Source organism: Molothrus ater, chromosome 21 (genome assembly GCF_012460135.2).
Source record: "Molothrus ater isolate BHLD 08-10-18 breed brown headed cowbird chromosome 21, BPBGC_Mater_1.1, whole genome shotgun sequence".
NCBI lineage: Eukaryota > Metazoa > Chordata > Aves > Passeriformes > Icteridae > Molothrus > Molothrus ater.
Window position 1 is genome coordinate 8,205,154 of NC_050498.2, and position 25,473 is coordinate 8,230,626.

A 25,473-nucleotide genomic window follows, 5' to 3' on the forward strand; every position below is an offset into this window, starting at 1 on the left:
TAATTTTAAGGCAAACAGCTGGAAGGGATCTAATTTCCATTAAAATACTACAAAATAGAAATGATGTAGCAGGTGTTTCAGTGCTTGTATTTTAAATAAAACCCTTTGTTTTTAACAGTACTGCAATGGTGGGGACTTGGCAGATTACTTACAAGGTAATTGATGACTGTATTTCCCTATTCTTTTGCTTTATGTGTTTATATTCTGCATTCCTCACATCCATTGGTGTTTCTGTGGGGTTTTTTTGGCTTGTGCTTTAAATTTGGGTAAATGAATGTGATAATACACAGACAGAAAATGCTTTTTTATTTTTTGCCACAGCTGAATGTAACATTCCCTTATTTGTCAATGAGGGAGAAGCTGTAGTTAACCATCAGCAGCATGCTGAAAAGATGTGTGGGTTTCTATTTCTAAAACTACATTTTGGGGGCTGTTCCCAGTGTTTTGATTCCACCTGTTTTTCTTTTCCAAGATGTGAACTTAAAACCACTGATTTACTTATATAACAATGCTCTGAGAAAGAGGCAGTGCTGGCTTAGGAGAGATTTTCCATGGCTCTGCCCAAAGTGAGGACAGAATTTCTAAATCATGACAAATGGATTCTTATTCTAACCAAAATTTTGAGCAGAGATGTTAATCTTCACATTTTTCATGATGAAAATAATCTACTTGCCCTTGTATGTCAGCCTGCTGAAGGAATCTTTTTTATGCACAGCTATTGTTATGGTAACTGTGTGTATTAAAAGCCTAATTCACTTGCCATTAAAACCTTTGGAAAGACTCAGACAGTGAAATCCAGCTCCTGTGTTCAGTGCTTTTTTGGGCTGCAGAATGAGGTAATACCTTCAGAAGAGACTTTCAAAAGTACATCTCATTTTTTTTCCTTTCAAAATATAAGTTTTATCATGGATGAAATTTCTGAGCAGAGTGGTTCTCAGCATCCCCATAAAGAACAAATTTTATGGCTTCAGATTTTAACATGATTTTTGGATGTACTTCACCTTAAGTTGTTTTATTTTCTTGCTTTCTTTGCCTTTTTGGCCAGTTTAGGATTTCACAGAATCACTGGGTTGGAAGAGACCTTCAAGATCATGGAGTCCAACCCAGCCCCAACCCCTCACCCAAACCCTGGCACCCAGGGCCAATCCAGGCTTGTTTCAAACACACCCAGGGGTGGTGACTCCACCACCTCCCTGGGCAGAACATTCCAGAACTTTAGCACCCTTTCTGTAAAAAACTTTTACCCAGTGTCCAACCTAAATTTCCCTTGACTCAGCTTGAGACTTAATGAGATTTAATGGCAATTGAGAAGTTTTATAATTACGATGCTGCCGAGTTGAATAAACCACTGGAAAAACTGATGGTTCAGAGTTCTGCAGCTGCTCTAAAGCTATGGTGATGTGGATATTGTTGAGAATATTTCCATTTGTACAACACTGGAGATTGTAATTCATGATGATGAGGTTATAACTCAGTACATTTTCAGCTGATCACCATGAAGTTGATTGCTTTTACCTAAAGATATTGATATTTATTCTCCCCTCTGCTCCTGTGTGTGTCACTGCCAGCTAAGGGGACTCTGAGTGAGGACACCATCCGAGTGTTCCTGCAGCAGATTGCAGCAGCCATGAGGATCCTGCACAGCAAAGGCATCATCCACAGGGACCTCAAGCCCCAGAACATCCTGCTGTCCTACGCCAGCCGCCGCAAATCCAGCGTCAGTGGCATCCGCATCAAAATAGGTACAACCTCCCTCTCTGGAAGGGAAAATCAGCACTCTTGGGCTGTTTCCCCCCTCAGAAATGGTTTTCCAATTCAAGTCCTGCATATGGAGTGTATTCAATTCATGCAAATCAGACAGCAAGTCAAGAATGATGAGCTTCATGCTGTGCTGTGTTCTCAGGATGAAAAAAGATTGAATCATAAAGACCTGTTTGATTAAATCTGCAGGACAAATCTATTTAGCTGATGTTTCTAGTACTAAACTATTTTAATTAGGTATAAATCTAACTTTTGAAACTGGGAGTAGCCTTTAACCCATATTAAAATTCTGTGTATGCAAGACTCCAATTGCATTTCCAGCTGTTTTCTTTTTTAGTGGTAGGTCCTCCTAAGGGTTATTTGAGAGGATTAGAAATGAAGGTTATGACCTGTTTTTGGCATGGCTGAAGGGAGGTTTGGCCTTGTAACCGGGGAGAGATGTCAAATATTCATGATACTACCAAACTCCTCTGCAGAGGCCCCTTCAGGAGTTTTAATCACTCCTTGTTGTCTGTTATTTAAAGCTACCTTGTTTTAAACAAGTTCATTCCTGTGCTTTTGCTCAAAAACTGCACAGGGAAGACAAAACTTCTTCCTTTGCTGTCCTTACTTGATAGCTTCAGATGCTTTTGCCTGCATGGAAAATTCAGGCACCTGAAACTTGACTTCTTCAGCTTGTACCTGATGTGATTTCACTGCAGGCAGATTGTATATTCATCACTCTTAATGAGCCATTTATATTTAGCCAGTGACTTTAATCCTTTGCTGCTGATGCCAGACAGGCTGTTCTGCAGCTGGGGAGGTGCCTGAGCAGCAGTTTGTGGAAATGATGTCACTGCTGCTTCTTGGCTTGCTCATTTGAGAGATAATCCATTATTCTTTCAGCATGACAAAGATTCTAGTATTCCATGTAGCTGGCTAGATATTAAACCTGTCTTTTTTCAATCCCTCTGTTAATTGTGGCAGATTTCAGTCAGAGACAGGTGATTTCTAGACTGTAAAAAATTGAAAACTATCTTTCTCTTCATTGACCAAGGTTGTTCTTTACACAGCTGACTTTGGCTTTGCTCGTTATCTGCACAGCAACATGATGGCTGCAACTCTGTGTGGTTCCCCTATGTACATGGTAAGGGATATTTCATATGATCTTGCTTGTCTCAAACATTCTCCTGCCAAAACAAAATAATTGACTGCTTGCAGATTGGCAAATGCCTCATGTTGCTTTACAAGGATCAGGAACAGAGTGCAGTTCCCCTTTCCATGGTTTTACTACCTTTTTTTAATTTCCTTGGGATTTGCAGACCATGATTGTTATAATCAGAGAGACATCAATCATTTCCTGGTGGTTCTTTGTCCAGAAGAAGAACTGCAGAAGCCAAGTAAATAACATGTCCCTCTTCTTGCCAAACATGCCAAATGCTGGATGCTTTCTTCAGAACATCAGCATTTCTAGTTTCTTTGTGGTTTTGAAGCTCAGCTTTCAGTTTAGATGGAGCTGGTCCCTCTCAAGCCATGTGATGCACATGAAAATGTTAATTTTCTCTTACAATGAAGTGGTCTCAGTTAATGCTGCTCTGACAGTAGATTCATATTGCTGTGGCTTTCCTGGTTTTGTTTTCTCTTCTGAGAATTTGCTGTTCTTTCCAGGCCCCTGAAGTGATTATGTCTCAACACTATGATGCTAAAGCAGACCTGTGGAGCATAGGAACTGTGATTTATCAGTGTCTTGTTGGAAAACCACCTTTTCAGGTAACACTTCCTTTCCTTTTCCCTCTTCTCAGTCTGAAGGACATTCCTGGGGCTCTTGCTTCTAGTCAGGAAAACAGAAGCAAGTGATGTCTGCTTGAGAATGCCAAGGGAGAAGTTGTTTGTGCTTAGTCTGCATGAGGAGTGTGTTCAATCCAGAGGAAATACATAAAAAAGGAGCCTCAGCGCTCTGTTTGGTGTTTTCTCCTTTAATGCCCATATGCAAAAGTCTCCTTTTTGTGTATGTGTGCTTAGGAACAAAAGCTATTTCCTCCATGAAACCGAGCTTTAATTAATGTACATTTTTATTTGACAGGCCAATAGTCCTCAAGATTTGAGAATGTTTTATGAAAAGAACAGGAATTTGATTCCTAGGTATGTCACCATGGCCTTTCCTGTCACTTACACTTGTTGATTGAACACTTTTTCATCTTGGGGAATGCCTGGGATTCATAAAAATATTTGCTGTTGCTATCTTTGCAAGGATGTAGTGTGATACCTGTGAATCATGTTGCACCTTGCTTTGTACCCAGCTGAAACTAAATGGACTAAGGCTGTAAAGCACAGATGGTGATGACTTGGGGACGTGGCAGAATGCTGCTTTCCTGCAATTCAATGTGCTATGCATTATTCAATGCATGCATTACATTTAATGGATGTTTTACTTCCTCTTGTGTGCAGCATTCCTAGGGAAACATCAGCTTACCTGGCTGACCTGCTCTTGGGTTTGCTTCAGAGAAACCAAAAGGACAGAATGGACTTTGGTATGGATTTCTTTTTTCCTCTTGCTCTTTTGACTTTCCTTGTTAGTTGTATTCATGTGACCAGAATAATTATCTTGACCTTTTGTCCACAACCAATTACATGAGAAGTAAAGTGGTTTTTTTCTTCTCTGTTTTCATGAAGAAGGCAGAGTAGCTAAAACAAATCACTGGAAAACTACTGTCTGTATGAAGTGATGCACATAAATCATGACTTTGTTTTTGAGTAGTGAAGTATAAATCAGTTTAATTCTTTCAATTGTGCCCTTTCCTTCAAGGATTTACTGCTATACCTTAAATTTTGTGTTGAAATCTTATTTCTGTTACTTTAAGTGATGTTTTAGCATCAGACTGGGAGCAAACATTTCTGATTTCCATGTACTGGAAGAGCTCTCTTTGGAAACACTCTTGAACAGTTACATCTTGATTAATTCTTCTTAGCTGCATCTTGTATGTCATGATATTCATGCTGCTTATTTAAATTTTATAACACTACTTGTTAATGCAGTTTTATCATAGCTGCCAGGAAGTGTTCATCTTAAAATTTTAGTTCAGATCCAGAAAAAACTCACAATAATTGGGTAGAATGTCACAAATTATATTGGTCAGTATAGAAGTCTCTACATGTAGGAGAAGTAATACTTCACAAACATGGGCTGTGAGCAATCGATTCCACTCTGCACTCTGGGTGTGCTGATCCCTACAGTTTCTTCAAACATGGGAAATTCACTGTATCACTTGTGGTGGTGGGAGAAAGCGTTTGTGCTTCGAAAGAAAAATAGAAAGCAGAGTGGCAGTGCTGAAAGTCATGTTTTCCTTGGCTGAGCCACTTCAAGGGCCTCAAAGGGGCTGCTCTGGAATGTGCTTAGCAAAGGGAGTGAAAGGGAGAGTTTCTAGCAGAGCCCTGTGGCCTGTTGTTAAAGTAAAAATAGCACGGGAAATGTTGTTGATCTTCCAGCAATATGAAGTAGAACAGCAGGTGTTGTACCAAAGCTGGAGAGCACCTGATCCCTGTGTTCAAGTGAATAATTGCATTGTTCAGGCATTACAGCTGGATTCCTTCCCTTATCAGGTCATGGGGAAAAGTGTTGCTGAAGGAAGGGACGTACTCCAGGCCTCAGATTCTTTCTCTTTTTTTTTTTTTTTTCTCCTTGTTATTTGCTTATGTCTGAGGCACAGCATTGTTTTTCCTCCAGTGTTAGGACATTGAAGTTCACCCAGCTCAGCAGCTGGCTCCCACCAACCCTCAAATTCCCTGAACCAGCTGAACGCTGCTCCTTGCAGAACAAAACTTTCCATGTAACTTAGTGGCCAACTGGTTATGCTCAATTAAAAGTGCTTCAGGATATCCATTTACAACAAAAGCAAAGTATTTCTAATGTAACAACAGGGAGTTCACTGAGGAAATTTTTAAAGAAGTGGTGTCTAATTCTGCTTTATGCCATGAATTGTCTGCACAGGTCGTGTTCTGCTGTTGGGAAGTGGAAAGGAGAATGGCTCTACTGTGATTTTCTTTTTTGCCACCTAAGGTGTAGCATTAATGGCTTCAAAAATAAATCAATCCTCAGGAAAGGCAGAGCTGAAAATACTTTCAGTGTCTGGTGTGAAAAATGCTCATTGTTTTGAAGAGCAGCCTACAACTGAATTACTACCACAGAAAACACAATTTCCTCAGCAGTATAGGGAGGTTTCTTGTGTACATGGCTTTAAGTGCAGTCACAAGAGTTCTTCTAGTGATTCAGTCTGATTTGCCTTGCTGACTGATGTTTGAAGTTATTAAATTGATTCTTGTTTCCTTTCCAAACTCTATAGCAGCACATACCATAGACAGCTTTAATCTTTTATAAGCTCTTCACCCTGTGGCTGTGCAGTGTTGATTCTGGGAATGCAACCATTTATCACCATCTGCAATACAGTCTGTAAATTCTGTCATTTGTACATCTACTCACAATGGTGGTTGTTTCTTGTTCTACAGAAGCATTTTTCAACCACCCTTTCCTGGATCACATCTCAACAGTGAAAAAATGTAAGTAGTTAGTTGGGATTTTGGGGATTTTTTTTTTCACTTATTTGTGTGAATGATGAATGTTGCAGGCTGGGAGGGAGAAAAAGATCTGCCAAATATCACACTAAGTGTTTATGAGACATTTTCCTCAGCCTGCCTGTTGTTGTGCTCTATTATGAGCCTGAGTGTTGAATCCTTCCTTGTATTATGCCAGAGTGAAATGTGATACTTATTTACTTGTTCTTTTGACGTTTGCACTGAACTTAAATACCCTCGTGTGATTGAGGATGTGCTGTTCTTATAAGCTGTGTAAGGGCTTATGAATGAGAAGCAGTGAGGAAATTTGTTTGAAATTCAGCCTTTTGAAGTCTTAGTCACTTTTTATTTCCCCTCCCTCTGGGTTTTTCTCTTCTAGCTTGTCCTGTACCAGTGCCCACATACCCAGGCTCAGTCTCTGGCAGTTCCTGTGGTAGCTCTCCTTGTCGCTTTGCTTCTCCTCCAGTAAGTTCTGTGTTACACAACAATCTCCAGAAAATATTTTCTGTAATGTTTAGCCAAGAATTCATGAATTTTTAAAATCTTTTAATACTTGAACACTGTAAACTGTCATGTTTGGGAGCAAAGAGCAAGGAACACCCCTCTCTTTTCCTTAAATACCATTAACACTGTGGTGCACTCTTGTTCCTTGTGTTGTATCTTGTGGGGGTTTTGTTGTTCTTTTTGGTTAAGGTAAAAAAACCTCATACAAATATCAAATGCTAGAGCAGCAAATCTTCAGATATTCTGGTATGGTTTGCAATATAATGACTGTTACAGATAAATTTTGAATTGGCCCTTTTGGCTAAGGCCCCTTATTACAAAGCAGTGACTTCAGTTTTATATGACATTTGGAACAGGTACATCTGTATCACCAGGAATGATTGAATAAATCCCAGTTGTTTAAACTCACAGCCTGATCAGTATAGAACTGTCTAAACTGACACTGCAGAGCTCTCCAGTGTTTGAAATGTCATAGTTCAAAAGCATTTCTACTTTGTGAATCACTGCATTTTCAGTGGGTTTTTGTAACTTTTCTTTTTCCCACCACCCCCTCCAGTCTCTGCCAGACATGCAGCACATTCAAGAAGAAAATTTGTCTTCCCCTCCACTGGGTCCTCCTAACTATCTTCAGGTCTCTAAAGACTCTGCCAGTACCAGTAGCAAGAACTCCTCTTGTGACACAGATGACTTTGTTCTTGTCCCACACAATATCTCTTCAGACCATTCATGTAAGAACCTTTCTTATTTTTACATCTCAACCCAATTTTCATTCATAATACACTTCTACCTCCTGTTGTTCTTTGGCTCTCGTTGCTCTAGATGTGTCAGAATTCAAATTGAAATTAATTTATGTAGTTTGATTCCTCTTTGGAAGGAAACTCTTGGGTGCTGTGTGTCTATCTGGGACATTTTTATCTTCAATTGAGCAGCCAGACATGCAATAGGGGTGGTTTAAAGTCATGGAAAATAGTGAGGCTTGGCAGTAGAAGAGATTCAGTTGTAAACAACTGGTGATAAAAGACCCAAGGATTCTCTTGGAGTTCTTTGTTTCCTCCAGACTCACTGAACATTTATAGCTCATGCTCTAGGGCTTTAAATAACAGGAGTAGGTAAACATAAAACCTGAACATGAAAGGTAAAACATCAGCCTGGGCTTATAGAAAGGAAAAACTTGGATGTAGCACATTTATGACATGGTCCCAACCTGAATTGCACAAAGTCAGCTGATTTCTGGATGATGCCAGCAGTTGTGGTAAATATTTGACTAAATGACTGCCTGAAGGGTTTCTGCCATCCATTGTTGTAAACATCCCAGTGCTGATACCTTGTGCTCCTACACAATGGAGTTTCTTTCAAAATTCTTCTTAATATGGCAACAACCCACAAAGAAACAGCAAAATAACTTGGTGAAGAACTCCCTTCCCCAGTTCCATTTCTCTTGGGGGGGGTCACATTTGAGATGTTTTCCTACACAAAACCTTTTGTGGGAAACTTTCATATATTCACAGAAATGTTTTTCTCTACAACAGCAATATGGAAGATCTAATTATTTTTTCCCTGATTCTGCTTGCTGATGTGGGTTTTCATGTGTTCCCTCCTGCAGATGATATGCCTTTGGGAGCAGCTGGCAGGCGGGCTTCCAGTGAGTTCTTGATGTGTGGAGGGTAGGTGTGCTGAGCTTCTTCCAAAAGAAACCTCTTCTTCTAAAATTGGTGCTGCAGCTGCACAAGGGGGTTCTGGGCTTTGGGGTTGTCATAGCTCCGTGGACTTTCTGAAAGATAAACAAGAATTGAATTTGAGTATCTAAACAGCTTGAATTCAGGAAGTTTTGCTGCCCAGTAGAGTTTCTCTGGTGTGAGAAGCTGTCTTTAGACAGTGGTTTTTGTTTCCACAGGCAGTCACCATTAACTATTTCTGGAAGCTCAGGAACTGTACAGAAACCATCCACAGCCTCTTCTCGAAGTGCTGCCTCTGGTACAGCTAACAGGTGTGTGATGTGGCCTTAGATTCTCTGCTATTTTATGGGTTTGGCTTCATTTCTTTCTGTTTTTAATTGTGAAACTGGACTAAAATAGAAGCCAGACCTCTTTTCTTCCAGGCTCTTTACCCTTCATGTCTTCTCTGGTGCACCCCCAAAAGATTTCCTCAAGGAGTTGAGAGCAGTCTTTGTTTTAATTTTGAGCTGTTTAAAAGCAGAAATTTAGGGACATAACTGCCTTGTCTTTTTTGGTGTTGGGATGCACAGCACAGCCTTCATGGAGAGAGTCAAGATGTTGAATGCAGATATATTTTACAAAGTGGTTGGGAGGAAAGAGGAACTTTGAAAGCCCAGATTGCAGTGGATTTGTGTCTGGTGGCTGGCTTGGTTTGTCTGGTCACTGGGTGTGGCTTTTGTGCAAGTGATTATTGTGAATTGCATGGCTGTGTCTCACAAGATGCCAAAGTCACATGAAGGAGCTAAACATGTATTGCAGGTTTTCCATCAGCAGGACTGGTAATTAGTCCCCTTTCTTCCTTATGGCTGTAGGCTTCAGTTTCTGCTGGCTTAAAATAGAACTGATTTTCATCAGTGGGGCCTGAAATCTTTCCTGTGTTACTTTGGAAAATATAAAGCTTAATTAGGGTGTTTACCTACTCATGGAATATCTAAGTAGAATTTGTTCAAGTGATGAATTTCATGATGTTTTCAGTACAAACAGAAAGAGGATGAGTGGCTAACTGGGGAATAAAGCTATTATGTTGGGTGCATTTTTGGCTTGTGCCAGTGCTAGAGGGCTGCAAGTCAGCATTATTTGTTTAGAAATGCTTGTCACAAGAAAAGTTTGTTACTTTGTGCTGATCTTTGTGCAGTGGGGGAAATGTGCTGACAGGGGCTGTCGATACAGCTTTTAGCCTCATGTTTTATGGTTAAGGGCAGATAATGGGGATGCTTTGCCTGTAGAGACCCATTTGCTCTGAACTGACCATCTGCAATGTAGTATAAATACACTGTTCTTTCCTCTTTAAAGTTGTGTCAGGCAGGGTTTTTAGAGTTAGAAATGTTATGAAAATATGCCAGTTGTGTTATCTGTACATTACTAAGAGCTAAATTGTCACATGATGAGAAACAGGTGCTTACTGTTCACACTCTGTACTATAACAGTTTAATTACTGGCTGAGTTAATTCAGTAACTGCATTTGGGGCTGCATGAGGCATGGTCTGAAGAAAGCAGAGTGTGTGTCTGATATTCTACAAGATGCTTGCTTTGGTTTGGGGTTTGGTTTTTTACTTCCTGGCAAATCTTCGTTCATTGTTTGTAGGTTGTTTCACTTTGGTTTTTTGGTGTTTTACAAAAGGTTATGCCCTGTGAAACAGTGAATCCTTCTGATTAACTGATGGAACTGAATTAATTTTGCCCATAGTTATGCTGTGTGTCTTCACAGACAGTCTCCAGCCAGAATGGGCAGATTAGGTCGAGGTGGTTCACTCTGCTGTGGTTTATTATCAGTTTTATCCTCTGCACCTCAGAGAAACAAGATTTGCATGCAGCTCTGCACCCATCTGTACTGCATTTTCTCTGACTGGTCACAGACCACATCAGACTGGAGGATGCCTGGCCAGAGCTCAGCTTTGGGCCTGAGCTGGGGAGCCCTGGTGGGGCTGTGCCTCTGCACCCCACTCACACAGCTGAGAGCAGGGAAAGGCATTTTCTGTGCTGAGTTCTTTAAAAGTTGAAGTGCCTTCATGGTCTCCTGAGTGTCAGTGCCACAGTTTAAATAACATCTGCTTCCCTCTCCTGGGGAGAGGCTCCCTGAGTGTGCTGTGTAGTCATGGCAGGCTGCCCACAGCCTTCCTGTGGTTTCCACATGGGAGTCCTTCTCCCTGCCTGGAAGTTTTCAGGCTTTCTGCTGACTGTGTGTCCACAGCAGCTTCCAAATTACTCTGGGATCCAGAAACTGGGTGGCAACAGCAGGACCAACTTTCTTTTGCTAAGGAAGTTCTGTGCCTATTAGGAAGTAATATTTCATTCTAAGTGGTAGCAAAGAGAATAGGACAATTACAGTAAAAAAACCCAGATTTCTGTTCAGCTGGAGCCAGGCAGTGAGTCTTGTAACTGCCTGTCTTCTAGAGAATTTCTTTTCACATTTCTTCTAAGAATTTGTGATCTTTCTTTAAAGACATGGTCAATAAAAGACCAGATAGCAAAATTATTATCTTCCACACAGCCCAGTTGTTTGAAATTCTTTCAGTTGAATTCTGTTTTCCTTTAAAAGTGTTGGTTACTGATTACATGCAGTGGTTTGAGTCCCTTTGAGTCAGGAACCACCCTGAGGCAGGTCACTGACACTCCAGCTGAACTTGGGCAATCTGCACTTGGAATCTGTGGATTAATGTTCAGGTGTGTGGTTTGGCTCCCCCTGCCAGGGGTTGGTTCTTACATTACATAACATGTTTTCCTCCTGCAAGTTCATGATGTCTCTGGGGATATCTCTGCCTGTGCTTTGGTGGCTTTTGTCCACATTCCAGCCCTGCTCTGAACTTCCTGTCCCTGGGTTTTCCTAGAACACTATTTTCAAGTGTGGTAAACACAGCAGGCGGCTTGGCAGGGAGTCAGAGGGATCTGGAGATCTCAGTGATGTGTGACCAAGGGCTGAGTCCCAGCTCTGTGTGATCCCAGGCAGTGCAGGGAAGGCAGGGAGTGCTGAACAGTTCCTGATCCTCCTCTGTGCAGCGTTGGAGCCGGGTTAGGACGAGCAGAGATCTCAGTAGGGAGCACAGAAGAAGTTCATTTGCCTGTTTCCTAGATTTCCTCCAAATTCCTACAGTACATCTCCATCTCCTGTCTCCACACCTTCCAACTCCAGGCACTGTCAGCCTTCCGTGTCCCCCCGCAGCGAGACGGCGCCGATCCCGGTTCCCACCCAGCTCCGGAATTACCAGCGCATAGAACAGAACCTCTCCTCCACTGCCAGCCCCGTGTCAAACCCCCACGGATCACCCAGGTGAGGATGGGCTTCTTAACTCCTTTCTCTTGGCTCTGGTTGGTGTTTGTACCCTGGCAGATGTCCCTGCTTTCTCGTTAATGTCATTTTTTCCACGCTAAAGAGATGTTTCAATGATAACAAATGAAAGCCCTTCACAGTCTCAAGATTGTTGGATGGGCACTTGAAATATTTCATGAAAACAAATTGAGCTTGTTCTTTCACTCAAAATGCAGCCCAAGAAGGTAAAAAGATGAAGCCTTGCTTTTTTGCTGCTCTTTGTGTATTGCATGGCATTACATCATGAACTGAAATGTCAGTAATAAGTTCTGGTTTGTTTTCACACATGTAGTGATGAGATGAATGCTTTGTTCTGTAGAATATCAAGGAAACAATTTTTGGCATGCCAGTTAACCAGCTTGTCTCATTACAAAGCTCTAGTGAGCCGGGCTTATTCTCTGCCTTGTGCTCTACAAGATCAGGCTGGTGAAGGTCAAAGACTCATAAATAGACTACTCAGAACTCTGGAGATCTTTACAAAGACAAAACCCAGGGTTTCTTGCACATTTTTTCCAGGATCCCTGATTTGATTATAGCTGCTACATGCAGGGAAATGACTTTCCCTTAAATAATCTGTTTTCAGTTATCTGATATGTTTTTCAGACACAATATGAAAATTTTGTCAGAATCTTTGCTGTTTAAAAAACGGGAATTTAAGCAATACTTGTATTGTAAAAGCAGGGCAGCCCTGATGAAGGGGAGAAAACTATGCATCTGACTCTCTGGATATCAGAAGGCTAATTAATTACTTTATTATACTATATTATTCTATATTATACTATATTACACTGAATCTGCACAAGCACTCAACTGTCAGCTGACAGTCCTGACACACACACATGGATTCAATTGGTTAATGAATCAAAACACTCACACCAGAATCCAATCAAGCAAATTCTTTCAGGTGAATAATCTTTTCCAATGCATTCTGCTTGTTCCAAAACACAGGAGCAGTCAATGAGATAAGAATTGTTTCTTCTTTCTCTGAGTTCAGAGAATGTGAATCCCAGAAAATCTTTGGGAAGCTGTGCCTTGCTTTTCTCTGTGACGAGAAATGTGGCCACATACTTGGTTGGGAAATAAAAGAAATTGATGACCAACTTTTTGAAGATTAGAGTGTACTAAGGAAGTCTGTTTTAATGTTCTCCAGTTAACAGACTATTATGGCATTCAACATTTAAAAGTGTGGTAACAAAGGGAATTAAATCTTGATTATTGTCAGTATGGAAAGCTTAACTTCTTAGCTTTCTCTTGAAACAGCAGTATTTCCTTTAAGTGCTCAGGCTCCTCAGGGGGGATGCTGAAGCTTATCTCCAGGAGAGCCCCGTGTGTGTGAGCCCTGTTTTCCCTTGCAGAGCCGGCGTGGTGAGGCGCTCCAACACCAGCCCCATGGGCTTCATGAAGATGGGCTCGTGCTCCCCAGTGCCTGCTGACCCTGCCCAGGCCGTGGGGCGCAGGCTGTCCACAGGATCCTCCAGACCATACTCTCCTTCACCACTGGGTAAGCACAGAAATGCTCAGTTAATTAGGAAAGCTTTATCTGGAGCTTTATCTGGAGCAGTCATTCAGAACTCTTGATTCTTGCATGAAATTAATCTTAAATCGCAACATGCCCAGCCAGGTCACGTGTGCAGAAATAATTTCTGTTAAATGGCTCACAAAAGTAAACTAACTAGGTTTTCACTTGTTTTAGCTTTGTAAGTGAAGTAGAAAGTGTAAATCCACGTTTTGGTTTTGTTTGCATAGTTGGAACCATACCTGAGCAGCTTGGGCACTGTTGTTGTGGACAACTCCAAGGACATGAATCAAGGAGTAGAAACTTCTCAGGTGAGTGACTTTGGACAGTGCAATCAGCATTGTTTTGATAGAGCTTCTAGAGCATTTTGTGAAGGGATAGGAGAGCCAACACACATTAGAATGGGTTAATAGGAGACACTGAGTTTTTGTGGAAACTGCCCATTTGTGACTCCTTTGCCCATAACTAATTCCCTACACAATAAGACAGCGACTGAAATTTCTTATTCTCAGGATGGAAAAACAACTCTGATGAAGCCTGTCTTTAACCAGGGCTGGTTTCTAATGAATGGTAGTAACATGCTTCTGAGAATCTGCTTTTGATAGACCAGCTCTGTCATGCCAGTTCTCAGAAAAGGGAGGCAGGGCTGCCAGTGCACAGCATGCAACACGTTTTCATCATTCCCTTGGGAAATCGGCTGGGATCTGATGTTCCTGTTGCTAAGCAGTCAGCAAGCTTTGCAAGTCATAAATCATCATGGCATGCCAGCAGGGAAAAAAAAAAGATCAAGAAGAAATAGGACTTGAAGATGTTCTGAGACTGTTAAAGATGGAATTGCACTGTAATGCCAGAAGGATTGAGTATAAGAATATGCAATTCAGCAACTTGTTCTTCTGCTCTGTGCACATTTTGGGTGCATTTTCTCCTCTAGCTAAAATACCAGTTATACTTTTTATTTTGACTTTTTGTGATTTGATATTGAAACTGTATTGTGAGTTTTTCTCCTGTTTAAACACTTGTCCAAAGCCATCTGGGCATGATAGAGCCTTCACTTCTTTCAGTAGACATGTCTGGGAATGGTTTCATCCATATGAAATAAGTTCTATGATGTGTCTCAAAAGTTGCCTTGATGATTGCTGTGCCATTGGCTGGCTCAACAAAAGGAATGAGTGAATCCTTAGATATGAAATGGTCTCTTAAAAAGTGAAAAGGGGTATGTGTGAAGAGAATACAAAACACTGTATTTACTTTTCTTGTTGCAACTTTACTTTGGATAGAGTTTTGTCAGGCTGTTGGTTTAGTGCCTTTTGCCAGTATCAAACCAACTTGCAGCACACCACAGCACTGTTTTTGTGGCTGGCAGGGGCTTTAATGTTTCATTCCTTCATATGTTTTCTGCATTCTTTTTTTTCTCCTTAGTTTCACTTCTTAATTTGAAATGACTGCAGTGGTATTTTTGTTTGTACAATACCACAAATTGCAGCAAGTCTGTTTCTCAGCATTTTAATGGCTATGGGAAGCAGTTTTTTGCTTTGGGTGAGGTGAGGTCATCTGAACTGAGATTTTTCTAAGGACTGAAGATGTCTTTCGTAATGTAGCTTCTGAACTAATTGAGCTGTTCTTGCTGCCAGTGGCAGCAGAGGACACACTTTTAATTCAGGAGCCTTCCCTGGGGTGCCAACAGCACTGGAACAGTAACCAGTGAGATTTCAGACTGATGCTAAAACTACAGGTGAAGACTTCCCTCAGTGCTGTGAGACAGACAAGCAGAGGGATTTCAGGCAAGCAAATTCTTGGCTGGGAAATTAATGAGAAATAGACTTGATCCCTCTGCTAGAGCTGCAGGCAGACAGGCTGTTCTGAAACATACTGCCTAATGGAGTGGAATGAAATCAAGATGAAGTGGCTCATATTCAAAATCTAGCATGGACTTAAGAAGGCTGAAGGATGTGTTGTAACAGCTGGGCACTTTGAGCAAACTGCAAGAAGTTTGGGGTGTTTTTTTTGAGCAGACATTTATGAAATGAAGCCTCTCTCAGAAGATTCTTGTGGCCAGCTTTAAAAAAACCTTCTCTAGTTGTATGGTTCAGTTTTTTCCCTCTTTCTTTTTTTTTTGTTTCTTAAAACATGAGTGAAACTCACTTCAGTGTCAGTTCTTGGAGGTTACAGGCAGGCATTTTCTCTGGGAAGCTGTGACCATAATGCTGAAGTCTCATGTACTGTTTGTAACTTTGCACAGTTCCTTATCATGAGATACAAACATACACCAGGAACAGAACATTTCATCACATTTCAGGCCTAATTTTGAAAGAGGAGGGTCATCTTTAAGTAGGTGAAGTGTTTATAAATATAGTTATTTCCCCAAAGCCCTCTGTTTAAATGATATGTTAGAGCTCTGCCATTTGCTTTAAGAGAAACTGCACTCGTACCTAAGTGTGGACTTCCTCTGTCAGCTTTTGAAAAAAAGATTCAGTCTGACAGACTGAAAAGTAAACAACTGCTCAAAGTCATGTCCCCAAACTGTTCCATCTGAATAATTTGGTTCTTTTTAGTTCCTAGTTTTCTTGCAGGAACATGAGCTGCCTTTGTCTGTAAATGAAGCCATTACACACAAAACAAGTCATTAACATGCAATGTCCCATTCACACTCTTGTTTGTAAGAAGATCATTCCAGGCCTTGAGAACCTCTATTCAGTTTGGGATTTCAGTGCTGGTTGTGCCATTTCTGCTGAATCCAACCACTTTATTTGTCTTGGTCCAGGTTGCCAGATGTTCTGCAGCTGCCAGGACAGCTGTCAGCCTGAAATGGTGCCCATATTTGGCAGCTTGGAGGTCTCATCAGTGTGGTGTAGCAATAGTTCAAACAATCCATGGGCCAAATCCATTCTCCTTGCTATCTAGTGAGCTAATGATCAAACACATCTCAATATTTGCAGTTTAATGTTGCTCTCTGGGATTTTGGGCTTTATCAATATATTTTGCAAGCACTGCAAGTAGAATTTTACCTTGTTGTTCGTCATCTCCACAGGTTCTCCTGTCCCACCATCTCAGTCCCCACAGTCACTTCTGATGGGAGCCAGGTTGCAGAGCGCTCCTACTCTCACAGATATCTACCAAAACAAGCAGAAGCTCAGAAAGCAGCACTCAGACCCAGTTTGCCCATCCTATGCTGGCTATGGATACAGTCATTCTCCACAGCCAAGCAGGCCAGGCAGCCTGGGGACATCCCCCACCAAGCACATGGGATCCTCTCCCAGGAGCTCAGACTGGCTCTTCAAAACCCCCCTGCCAACAATCATCGGCTCTCCCACAAAGGTTTGGTACATTTCCAATTCTCACTAACACAGTGCATGAAAACAAGAATATTTCAGGGTTCTAACTTCGATTTTTTTTTTTTTTAATGTGTGTTTTCTTGCTCTTGATTCTTAAAGGCAACAGCTCCTTTTAAAATACCTAAAACTCAAGCATCCTCCAACTTGCTGGCCCTGGCAAATCGCCAGGGCTTGGCTGAAACGCCGCTGCAGCCTAAAGATATCACTGAGCCAAGGGACTTCAGCCACTTCCACTCCAGCCAGGCAGCTGACAAACAGGCAGGAGAGCAGCACAGCAAAACAACCTTTGGCAGGTAGGCACTGCCAGGAACAGAACATTTCATCAAATTCCAGGCCGAATTTTGAAAGAGGAAGGGGTATCTTTGAGTAGGTGAAGTGTTTATAAGAGATATTTTCCCAAAGCTCTCTGTTTAAATGATAACTTAGAGATCTCCTATTTGCTTTAGGAGAAACTTTGCATCCCTGGGGGAGGCAGCTGAGCAGCAGAACTGCACACAGCAACTCTCAGAGGGTGAAAAAGCTGTGAGGGGATGCTGAGGTTTGGTGTGTGCAACAGAAACGTTTTGTACTGGCTATAAATATAGCAGAGACTTCCTGGAGCACTTTGTGTTGCTGTCTAGTTCCCTTTTGTTTTGATTAGCTGAATCTGGAATTTCATTGCCTCTGTAAAGCCTGTAGAATTTTTGCTTGAAAATCTCTATGGCAAAATTTGCAATATAAATGTTTCAAGAGAAAAAGGTCTCTTTATTTTTATGGTTTGCTCTATTTCAGAAGACCCATGATAACAAGCAAGATTGCAATACTTTTTGTATTTTTGTTGAAAAATTCTCTGTAGTAAATACCAAGAATCTTAGTTATCCTTTTTGCAAGTTGGATGATATTCCTGAATAACCCTTTTTTTGGGGAATTTGTGTGTTTTCCTGTCCAGGTCTGTTAGTACTGGGAAGCTGTCAGATCAACAGGTAAAGACCACCCTTGGGGGCCAGTTATACCAAGGCAGTACAGACAGCCTCAACACAGAGAGGCCAATGGATACAGGTGAGGATCAGAGGGATGCATCCAAGCTCTTTCCCTGTGCCTGGGTTTTTATGGAATGCCAGCTGGATCACAGTTCTGCTTCCAGCTTGGAGAACTGGTTCTGACAATTTTTAGCCTCAGCACAGAAGGCTTTTTTTAAAGTTTAAGGGGATCTGTTCCATTTCTTTAGCATAGCTTTAAAAATAACTGAGACAGGAAAATACTTATTTCTGTGCTAAACACAGAAATATCTGACTGCCTGTGCTGGCTGGAGGGGTTTGGGATTTTCTGGTAATTTAGCATTTGTGGTTTTTCGTTTTCCCCCTTGATTTCGTATGAAAGCAAATTTATATAACTCTGGGTGTTTGGTTGGGTTTTTTCCTTCTCCTCCCTGAGCTTGTCCCTTGCCACCACCAGAAGTTCTCTCTTCTGAGCAGGTGGAAGGAGCTCTGCAGACAGGGCTGGTCTTTAGCCTCCAGACCTGTCACAATCTGCTTTTAGAATTTTTCTGCTGTATCTTTTGCTGCAAAACTGACATCTTCAGGCTCTCAGGGAGTCTCTGCTGCTCTTTTCTGGGTGAGAGTAGAACACTGAGATATTGAAGGTAAAAATATACATGAAGCTGCACCTTGACTGTCTGTGTCTCACCAAGACTGTCCACTCAGCCTCTTTTATTTCCTGTGAGAACTTCTAACTTAGTCCAGGGCTTGGAACTGCATCAAAGCACGTTGTGTTGCAGTGCTCCAATTTGCTGCATATAATTACTTCTTGGTGTGATTATATGGAATAAGGACTGACTTGCTGAAATGTTCTCTCCCAGCTCCAGCAGGAGCCTATGGAATTGCAATGGCAACTCCATCCATGGCAAGTGGGGCAAGTTCTCGGGCTGTCATGTTCACTGTGGGGTCCCCTCCAAGCAGTGCCACCCCTCCCACCTGCACCCACATGGTCCTCAGAACCAGAACCACCTCAGGTAAGACTTTCCTGGCACTTGTGTGGACATTTCTCAAAGGCAGCACTTGGGCTTGTCCACTTCTGGGGACTCATTGCTGCCCTGCACAGTAAAAGTGCTGTGGAAAGTAGAGATTAATATCAGATGGTTTCTGCCTTTTTCCCCTGAAGAGGGTCAGAGGCACAGATTTACAATCCAGCAGTGAGTAACCTCCTGTGTACACAGCTTTACAGATTAATATCAGATGGTTTCTGCCTTTTTCCCCTAAAGAGGATCAGAGGCACAGATTTACAATCCAGCAGTGAGTAACCTCCTGTGTACACAGCTTTACTCCCTCACTGGGAGTGTGATCTTTATGGCAAAGTTGGAGAGCGAAAGTCAGAATTCTGATTTTTGCCTGCTGCCATGCATTGTCCCAGGAGCAGCACACCAGGGGTGGGAGTTGCCTGCAGTTTGGCAAGAGCCAAATACCAAATATCAGCCAGCATCAAATATCTGTGCTGCCAAAGAGCTCAAGGTGAAGGGTTCAGGTGGGCAGTGTGAACCACAGCACAAGCTGCAGTCCTTGTCAGCCATGAATCCAGAACTTCAGGAATTGTCACTGTTGTTACATCTCATCCTCTGCACTCCCTGCAGAGCCAGGCAGGAGCAGTGGGGAGAGCCTTCCATGGGGTCTCTGTGCTGGCTCCTCACGTGTCCCTTGCTGTCACCCACAGCCCCAGTGCTGGATCAGACTGAATGTGTGTGTGTTATTTTTCTTGCAGTGGGATCAAACAGTTCTGGAGGGTCTCTGTGCTCCACCAGTGGCCGTGTGTACATGGGCTCTCCTCCTGGGATTTACATGGGCTCCTCTCCTCCGGGGGCTGAGGCAGCTCCCAGTCTGAAGTACATCCCCTATGGTACTTCCCCTCCCAGCCTAGAGGGATTTATCACTTTTGAAGCTCCTGAATTGCCTGAGGAAACTTTAATGGAGGTATAAAAACAATCATTTCATGTTTTCTAATGTGTGATGTTGCTGGTACAGATGTGGTAAATCAGGGTTGCTCGATGTGCTTTGTAGTTTGCTCTGTGCTGTCTCACTTGTTGGTTTTTTTGTTTAGGATCTTGAAAATATTGCTGTATCAGTAGTTGCCAGTTTCTCTTTGGTAGTTATTGCTGGCATTTCATATGTTTGAATTGGTAACCAGAGGAACATGGCTGCTTTTGTGCACCAGAGCCTCCCAGAGAGGCCTCTGTAAATGCCAGTGGCTGTGGGTGCTGACAGTAAAAAGCCCCTCTGGGCATTTCATTCCTTCCTCACAGTCAGGGAATGACTTCAATCCTTGTGGGAAGACTGTCCTATATTTTTTTTAGGATGTGTGGGGGAGTGACACTTTAAAAACACAAATTGGGGTGGTCTTTCACCAGAATGCTATTCTTGGAGTGTACATTTCTCCAGACAGATTGCTGTTCTGGTTTCTCATTCACATCTTGCTGGAAGGTGTTTGGGTCCCTATTGAATATCTCTAATAACATGAATGCTTACCAGTACACTGTATTCTTCCCACAGATAGAATTTTAAATGCATTTAGACCTGTATTATTAATTAAAATATTATAAACATTGCTAAGATACGTTTGATTTGTTTTGAAGGCTTCTTTTTGAGGAGGAACTCTGCATGTGTACTGTGTGTTTTACTGACAGAGCAGCACTGAGCTGCTCACTCCAATTGAAGTTTTTAGTCTGAAGTGTAAACTTTGCTAACAACCACCTTTTTACACAATTTAATTCCAGAACCAAATGTAAATTGGTGAAGCAGATCAGTTCTTTTGTAGGTATTAAGTCTATTACATAATAAAAGCCACATGTTCCTCTTGGCTCCTCACCCAAGTGCTAAACATACTTTTGTGTTGCTGATCATAAAATAAGTAATTTGTCCAACTTGTGATTCCTTTAGTTGCTCAGGTTTCAACACAGAACTCCATGTACCAATTCCTTTGGCTTTGTTGAAAGACTCTAAAGTATAAGCTACACTATCTTGAATTCATTAACAAAGAAAAGAGCAAGTTCAGATCTGTTGGGGCCCATTTGGTTGTGTCATCCCTAATGCTGCCTCTAGCACAATGTGATTCCTGCACAGAACTGATACAACAAGAAATCTTTAAGTGATTAACAAGAGTTTTAAATGTGGCTGATGGCTCAGAGGGGTTAAATTGCTGTCATCTTTCCCTCTAACAGAGAGAGCACACAGACACACTGCGTCACCTGAACATGATGCTGACATTTACAGAGTGTGTCCTGGATCTGACAGCAGTGAGAGGGGGAAACCCAGAGCTGTGCACTTCTGCTGTGTCACTGTACCAGATCCAGGAGAGCATCGTTGTGGATCAGATCAGCCAGCTCAGCAAGGAATGGGGGTGAGTTTGCAGTCATTGCTCAAGAGCCAACACTTAAAAATGTATTGAAATTCTGTCCTTTTTGCTGGGAGTGATTGCTTTCCTGTAGAAAATCTTTATAAGAATTATTTTTTTAACAACTAAAGATAGATCAGAAAGAGCAAAGACAAAAGTTTTTGTTCTTGTCTGCCACTTTTTTGGGGTAGGTGTTGAGCTCAGGCTTGAGGTGCAGCAGTGCATTTCTGAGCATGGAAATTTGTGTACCAGCCTCTGGCAGATCTGAGCCCTCATCCCTTCCTGTTGACTGAAGCCCTGAGGTGGAGTTTGGGAGGGGAGAAGAAGTGTCCAAATTTGGATTCACTGGAAAAAACAGTCAGTCAGCCCTAATACAAAATCAAAAGCAAGGAGAAATATGAGAAGTTTGAAGTGGTGGGAAAGGGCAGTTCTACTTCCTGCCTTCTTCCTGAAGTAATAAAAACCCAACAGAAAACCCCTGTCAAGTGTTTGCTTTTCACAACTGAGAATTCCAGGGGGATAGGAAATGAAAAGTACACCCTGTCCCTTGTGGTGAGACACTGACCTCGGGCAGAGAGTCCCCACAAATAAGTGCTCCTTTCTCAAATGTCTGCATTTAAAGCAGTTTGTCTTTGCTGCTGCAGCTCCTAAATGAGCAGATGTCCCCTCACCCCATGACAGAGTGTTTGTGAAGGGAAAGGAAGGGAGGGGAGGGGTGGAACTGCATTTTAAACATCTGTCTTCCTTTTCTGCTGCTGCTGGGTCCTGTGGGGTGTTGTGATTAAAAAGTGATGTCTGCCCCTGGCTTGAATGCATTCAAAAAAGATATTTTGATGCATAAATTACTTTTTTTTTTCCCCTTTTCTCCCTAGACAAGTGGAGCAGCTGGTGTTGTATATGAAAGCTGCCCAGTTACTGGCATCTTCTCTGCATCTTGCCAAAGCACAGGTCAAATCTGGCAAACTGAACCCATCCACTGCTGTTAAGCAAGGTAAATGCAACATCATCTAATTTGCTTTGCTTGTGAATTTTTTTTTGCTGATACATCACTCAGAAAGCTGAAGTTGCAACCTTTGTTTTGTTTTCTTCTCTGCAGGAGAACTGTAGATATGTAGAATTACACAACTCTCATAGTAAACAGCCAGAAACAGTTAGGAAATGGGTATTCATTAATTTGAAATGGAAATTATTTGATAGATACTCGAGTCATAGAAGTGGTGGAGTAAATAAACACTAAAACTACAAGTTTACATGAGTTCACTTTGCAAAGCTGAACTTAGGCTGAATTGTTTGGGTTTTGTTGGGTTTGTTTGGGTTTTTTTTTAATTTCTTCTTACCTTTCTCCCAGTTGTGAAAAGCCTCAATGAGAGATACAAATTCTGTATTGGAATGTGCAAAAAATTGACAGAAAAGTTGAATCGGTTTTTTTCGGACAAGCAAAGGTTCATTGATGAAATCAACAGTGTAACTGCAGAGAAACTCATCTACAACTGTGCTGTGGAAATGGTGAGTCCCTCCTCTTCCCTGAACTGCAGGAATTGCTGCCTTCTCTCACAGATCTCTTCTACAGAACCAGAAAATAGAATTGATCTTTTCAGTGGCCACACAGGGAAGTTCACTGCTTTAGTGATGAGAGGGAATTCTTGTGTCACACAAAAGATTCTGACAAATGTTGTTCTTAACCCTGATAATGGTGGTGCTGTGCACAATTAATTAATTTCTTTACAAGAGAATGCAAGGTGTAAGAATGAACATATTTATTCATATCAAAAAATGCTTTTATAGATTTTTTTTGTGCAGAATATTCTCACAATTAATTCATTTCTTTACAAGAGAATGCAGATATAAGAATGAGCATATTTATTCATATCAAAAATGCTTTTATAGATTTTTTTTGTGCAGAATATTCTCACAGCACAGGTGCTGTGTCCTCTCAGAATCACATAATGATTTGGAAGAGACCTTAAAGATCATCTAGTTCCACCTTCATTTTGTTGTCTTAGTTACAACAACAGGTCAGCTAAATCAAAGCTGAAAAAGAGTTTCTTAATGACACTTTAGGTGATTAATTCTGCATTTTTCATTTTGCTGCTTGCCTAATGGAGTTTGTGAAGCTGACTGTCCTGACTGATTGCAGGTGCAGTCAGCAGCTCTGGATGAGATGTTCCAGCAAACTGAGGATATCACATATCGATACCACAAGGCAGCCCTGCTGCTCGAGGGACTGACTAAAATACTGCAAGACCCTGCAGATATAGAAAATGTACACAAGTGTAAGTTCAGCTGAATAATGAACATTACAGGGAATGAATTCATTGTAAAATAAGTCTGGTGATGACCTGTGTTGTGCCTCTCTCTGCAGATAAATCCAGCATCGAGCGAAGGCTTTCTGCACTCTGCTACAGCACAGTGGCTGTGTATGAGCAGTAGGAATATCCTGAGGACCAGATGGTGTGAACATAAGGGACCACATCAGTGATACTGCACTTTTTTCACTACAGCTTCATTGTTGTCCTTGTTCTGCCCCATGTGGAAGATGATTCTTACATTTCTGTGGTGACTACCAAAGAAACAGCAGCGTATTCAAAGAGGAGAAATTCCAAAAGTACACTTGCCTTACCAATCCAGCAGCTCCTTTTCCTTCCTAGCAACAGAATTTAAAAGAATCTCTCTTCACGTTTCAAACTGATCCTTGTACGTGTGCTTTGAACTTGAATGATCAGGGTTTGTTGTTTTTCCCTCGTGAGGTTTTTAGAGAGAGGATCCTTCTGCATCAGGTACAAAAAAAGACATTTCCCTCAGAAGATTCCCTCAAGAGTTTTTAAGCTGTTCAGTAAAATGTGGCTGAGTGAATTTGGGAAACCCTAACCATGTGCAAGTGCTGCTTGAAGCTTTTTGGGGCTCAGCTGCCTTGTGTGGAGCTCACCTGTTGTACACATGGCTCAGGTTGTCATATGAAGGGATGGCAAACACGCTCTTATCCCAGGGGAAAAGTGGGGATGGAAGAAATTCCCTCCATCTGTGCAAAATCCCCAGGGGGTTTTCAGCTGATGTGGATACTATTTGATGATCTTCTTCCAAAATATTTTGTTTTGCACTAATTTACTAAAGCAACTGTATATTCATTTTTGAAGAACTATATTAAAAAAAAAATCTAGAGAAAGAAGGCACAATGGACTTGGCTGAATTTCATTTCAGTGTACATAAAATTCTTTTCAGAATTTCAAATGTAGCTTCTAGAAGACTTTCAAACAAACTGTGTAAAAACTTGTATTCATGTGAACCTTTCCATTTTATACCTATTTGTCTAATACTTGAGTAACTACTGCTCTGGACTTTCTCAGTAATAGCAATGTTGAGTTGCTGGTTGTTTGCTTTTTCTATAGATTTGGTTGCATCTTTTTGTGCATGCAGTATGTGCATTAATGCCTGCAGTCTTTAGGGGTGTAATGACAGTTCTCTGTAGTTTGTTTCTTGGGCAGTATTACAATAAATACTGTAAACTGAAAGGTTCTGCAAGGAACCATGCAAAAAAAAAAGATTAAAAAAAACAAACCAGAAAATAATGTTGTGGTTTGAGATGCTGATAAAATGATGTAGAATCTCTACATATAGAGTGTGTGAAAAATCAGGATTATTTTGTGTGCATTTTGGGGGAGAGGTGGGAAGCTTCATTTAGCCTTATAGGCATTGTCATTTCAAGCATCCCATGAGATCATCAGGACAGCGATTTGCAAAGTATTTGGGCAGATCAGCTTCTCTGGAAATGGTTCCTATACTTTGTTTTGGGGACTTTTTTGTTACTCAACTGCTTGAATACTTGAATAAACCATTCTCCAGGACAAAATCATTTTAATCCTCTTAAACACAGTGGTCTGAACTATTTGACAAAGTTGTACAGGGCTTACACATCAAAATATTGTTTCAGTGTTGGGATAACCATGTGTTTCCTTTACTTTGACAGAGTAATGTACTTTTTACCTTATTTATCTGTATGAAATTCCAACAGTTAATTTGAAAGTGTTTGTTTATATAATGTTTGTATTTTTAGGTCTTTAATACGGTGTTTCTACCTCTCCTTTGTAATTGCATGCATTATTCTTGGAACTAGGTAATAACTCACTGAACTGTTGCGTTATAGCCTTTTTATTATGGCCTGTATAAATGTATATTAAGGTAAAAATAAATACTGACACTAGAAGTGTTTCTATGGTACAACTGAGTTTCTGTCTCTCTGTGACCAGAGGTGTTAAATTTAGCAAAAATTCTCTACTTGCCTGGGTAAAGAAGTTGCTGAATATTCCCCCCAGCAGGGCAGGATGGGACAGCATCCTTGAGTTCTTTATCTCTGGATAGCTCAGGCACAAAGTGTCCCTGAGTTTGTTTTTCTCTGGCTTTAGCAAGACAATTTAACCCTGCTGCTTTTTTTTT

General features: G+C 41.3%; 1 protein-coding gene across 1 annotated transcript in view; it reads left to right on the top strand.

Moving 5' to 3' along the window:
* Positions 1–25,260, top strand: part of ULK2 (unc-51 like autophagy activating kinase 2) — a 36,796-nt gene extending 11,536 nt beyond the window's left edge. Inside the window, exons 5-28 of the mRNA XM_036394976.2 lie at positions 119–155; positions 1,569–1,742; positions 2,814–2,887; positions 3,409–3,510; positions 3,824–3,882; positions 4,189–4,271; positions 6,244–6,294; positions 6,689–6,774; positions 7,370–7,541; positions 8,417–8,477; positions 8,708–8,800; positions 11,659–11,796; positions 13,191–13,336; positions 13,582–13,662; positions 16,380–16,666; positions 16,783–16,976; positions 17,612–17,721; positions 18,521–18,673; positions 19,417–19,625; positions 20,870–21,048; positions 21,915–22,033; positions 22,391–22,548; positions 23,180–23,315; positions 23,405–25,260. Coding sequence (XP_036250869.1) covers positions 119–155; positions 1,569–1,742; positions 2,814–2,887; positions 3,409–3,510; positions 3,824–3,882; positions 4,189–4,271; positions 6,244–6,294; positions 6,689–6,774; positions 7,370–7,541; positions 8,417–8,477; positions 8,708–8,800; positions 11,659–11,796; positions 13,191–13,336; positions 13,582–13,662; positions 16,380–16,666; positions 16,783–16,976; positions 17,612–17,721; positions 18,521–18,673; positions 19,417–19,625; positions 20,870–21,048; positions 21,915–22,033; positions 22,391–22,548; positions 23,180–23,315; positions 23,405–23,472 — 2,970 coding nt within the window. The 3' untranslated portion in view covers positions 23,473–25,260. The remainder of the gene's footprint in view (positions 1–118; positions 156–1,568; positions 1,743–2,813; positions 2,888–3,408; positions 3,511–3,823; positions 3,883–4,188; positions 4,272–6,243; positions 6,295–6,688; positions 6,775–7,369; positions 7,542–8,416; positions 8,478–8,707; positions 8,801–11,658; positions 11,797–13,190; positions 13,337–13,581; positions 13,663–16,379; positions 16,667–16,782; positions 16,977–17,611; positions 17,722–18,520; positions 18,674–19,416; positions 19,626–20,869; positions 21,049–21,914; positions 22,034–22,390; positions 22,549–23,179; positions 23,316–23,404) is intronic.
* Positions 25,261–25,473: the final 213 nt, after the last annotated feature.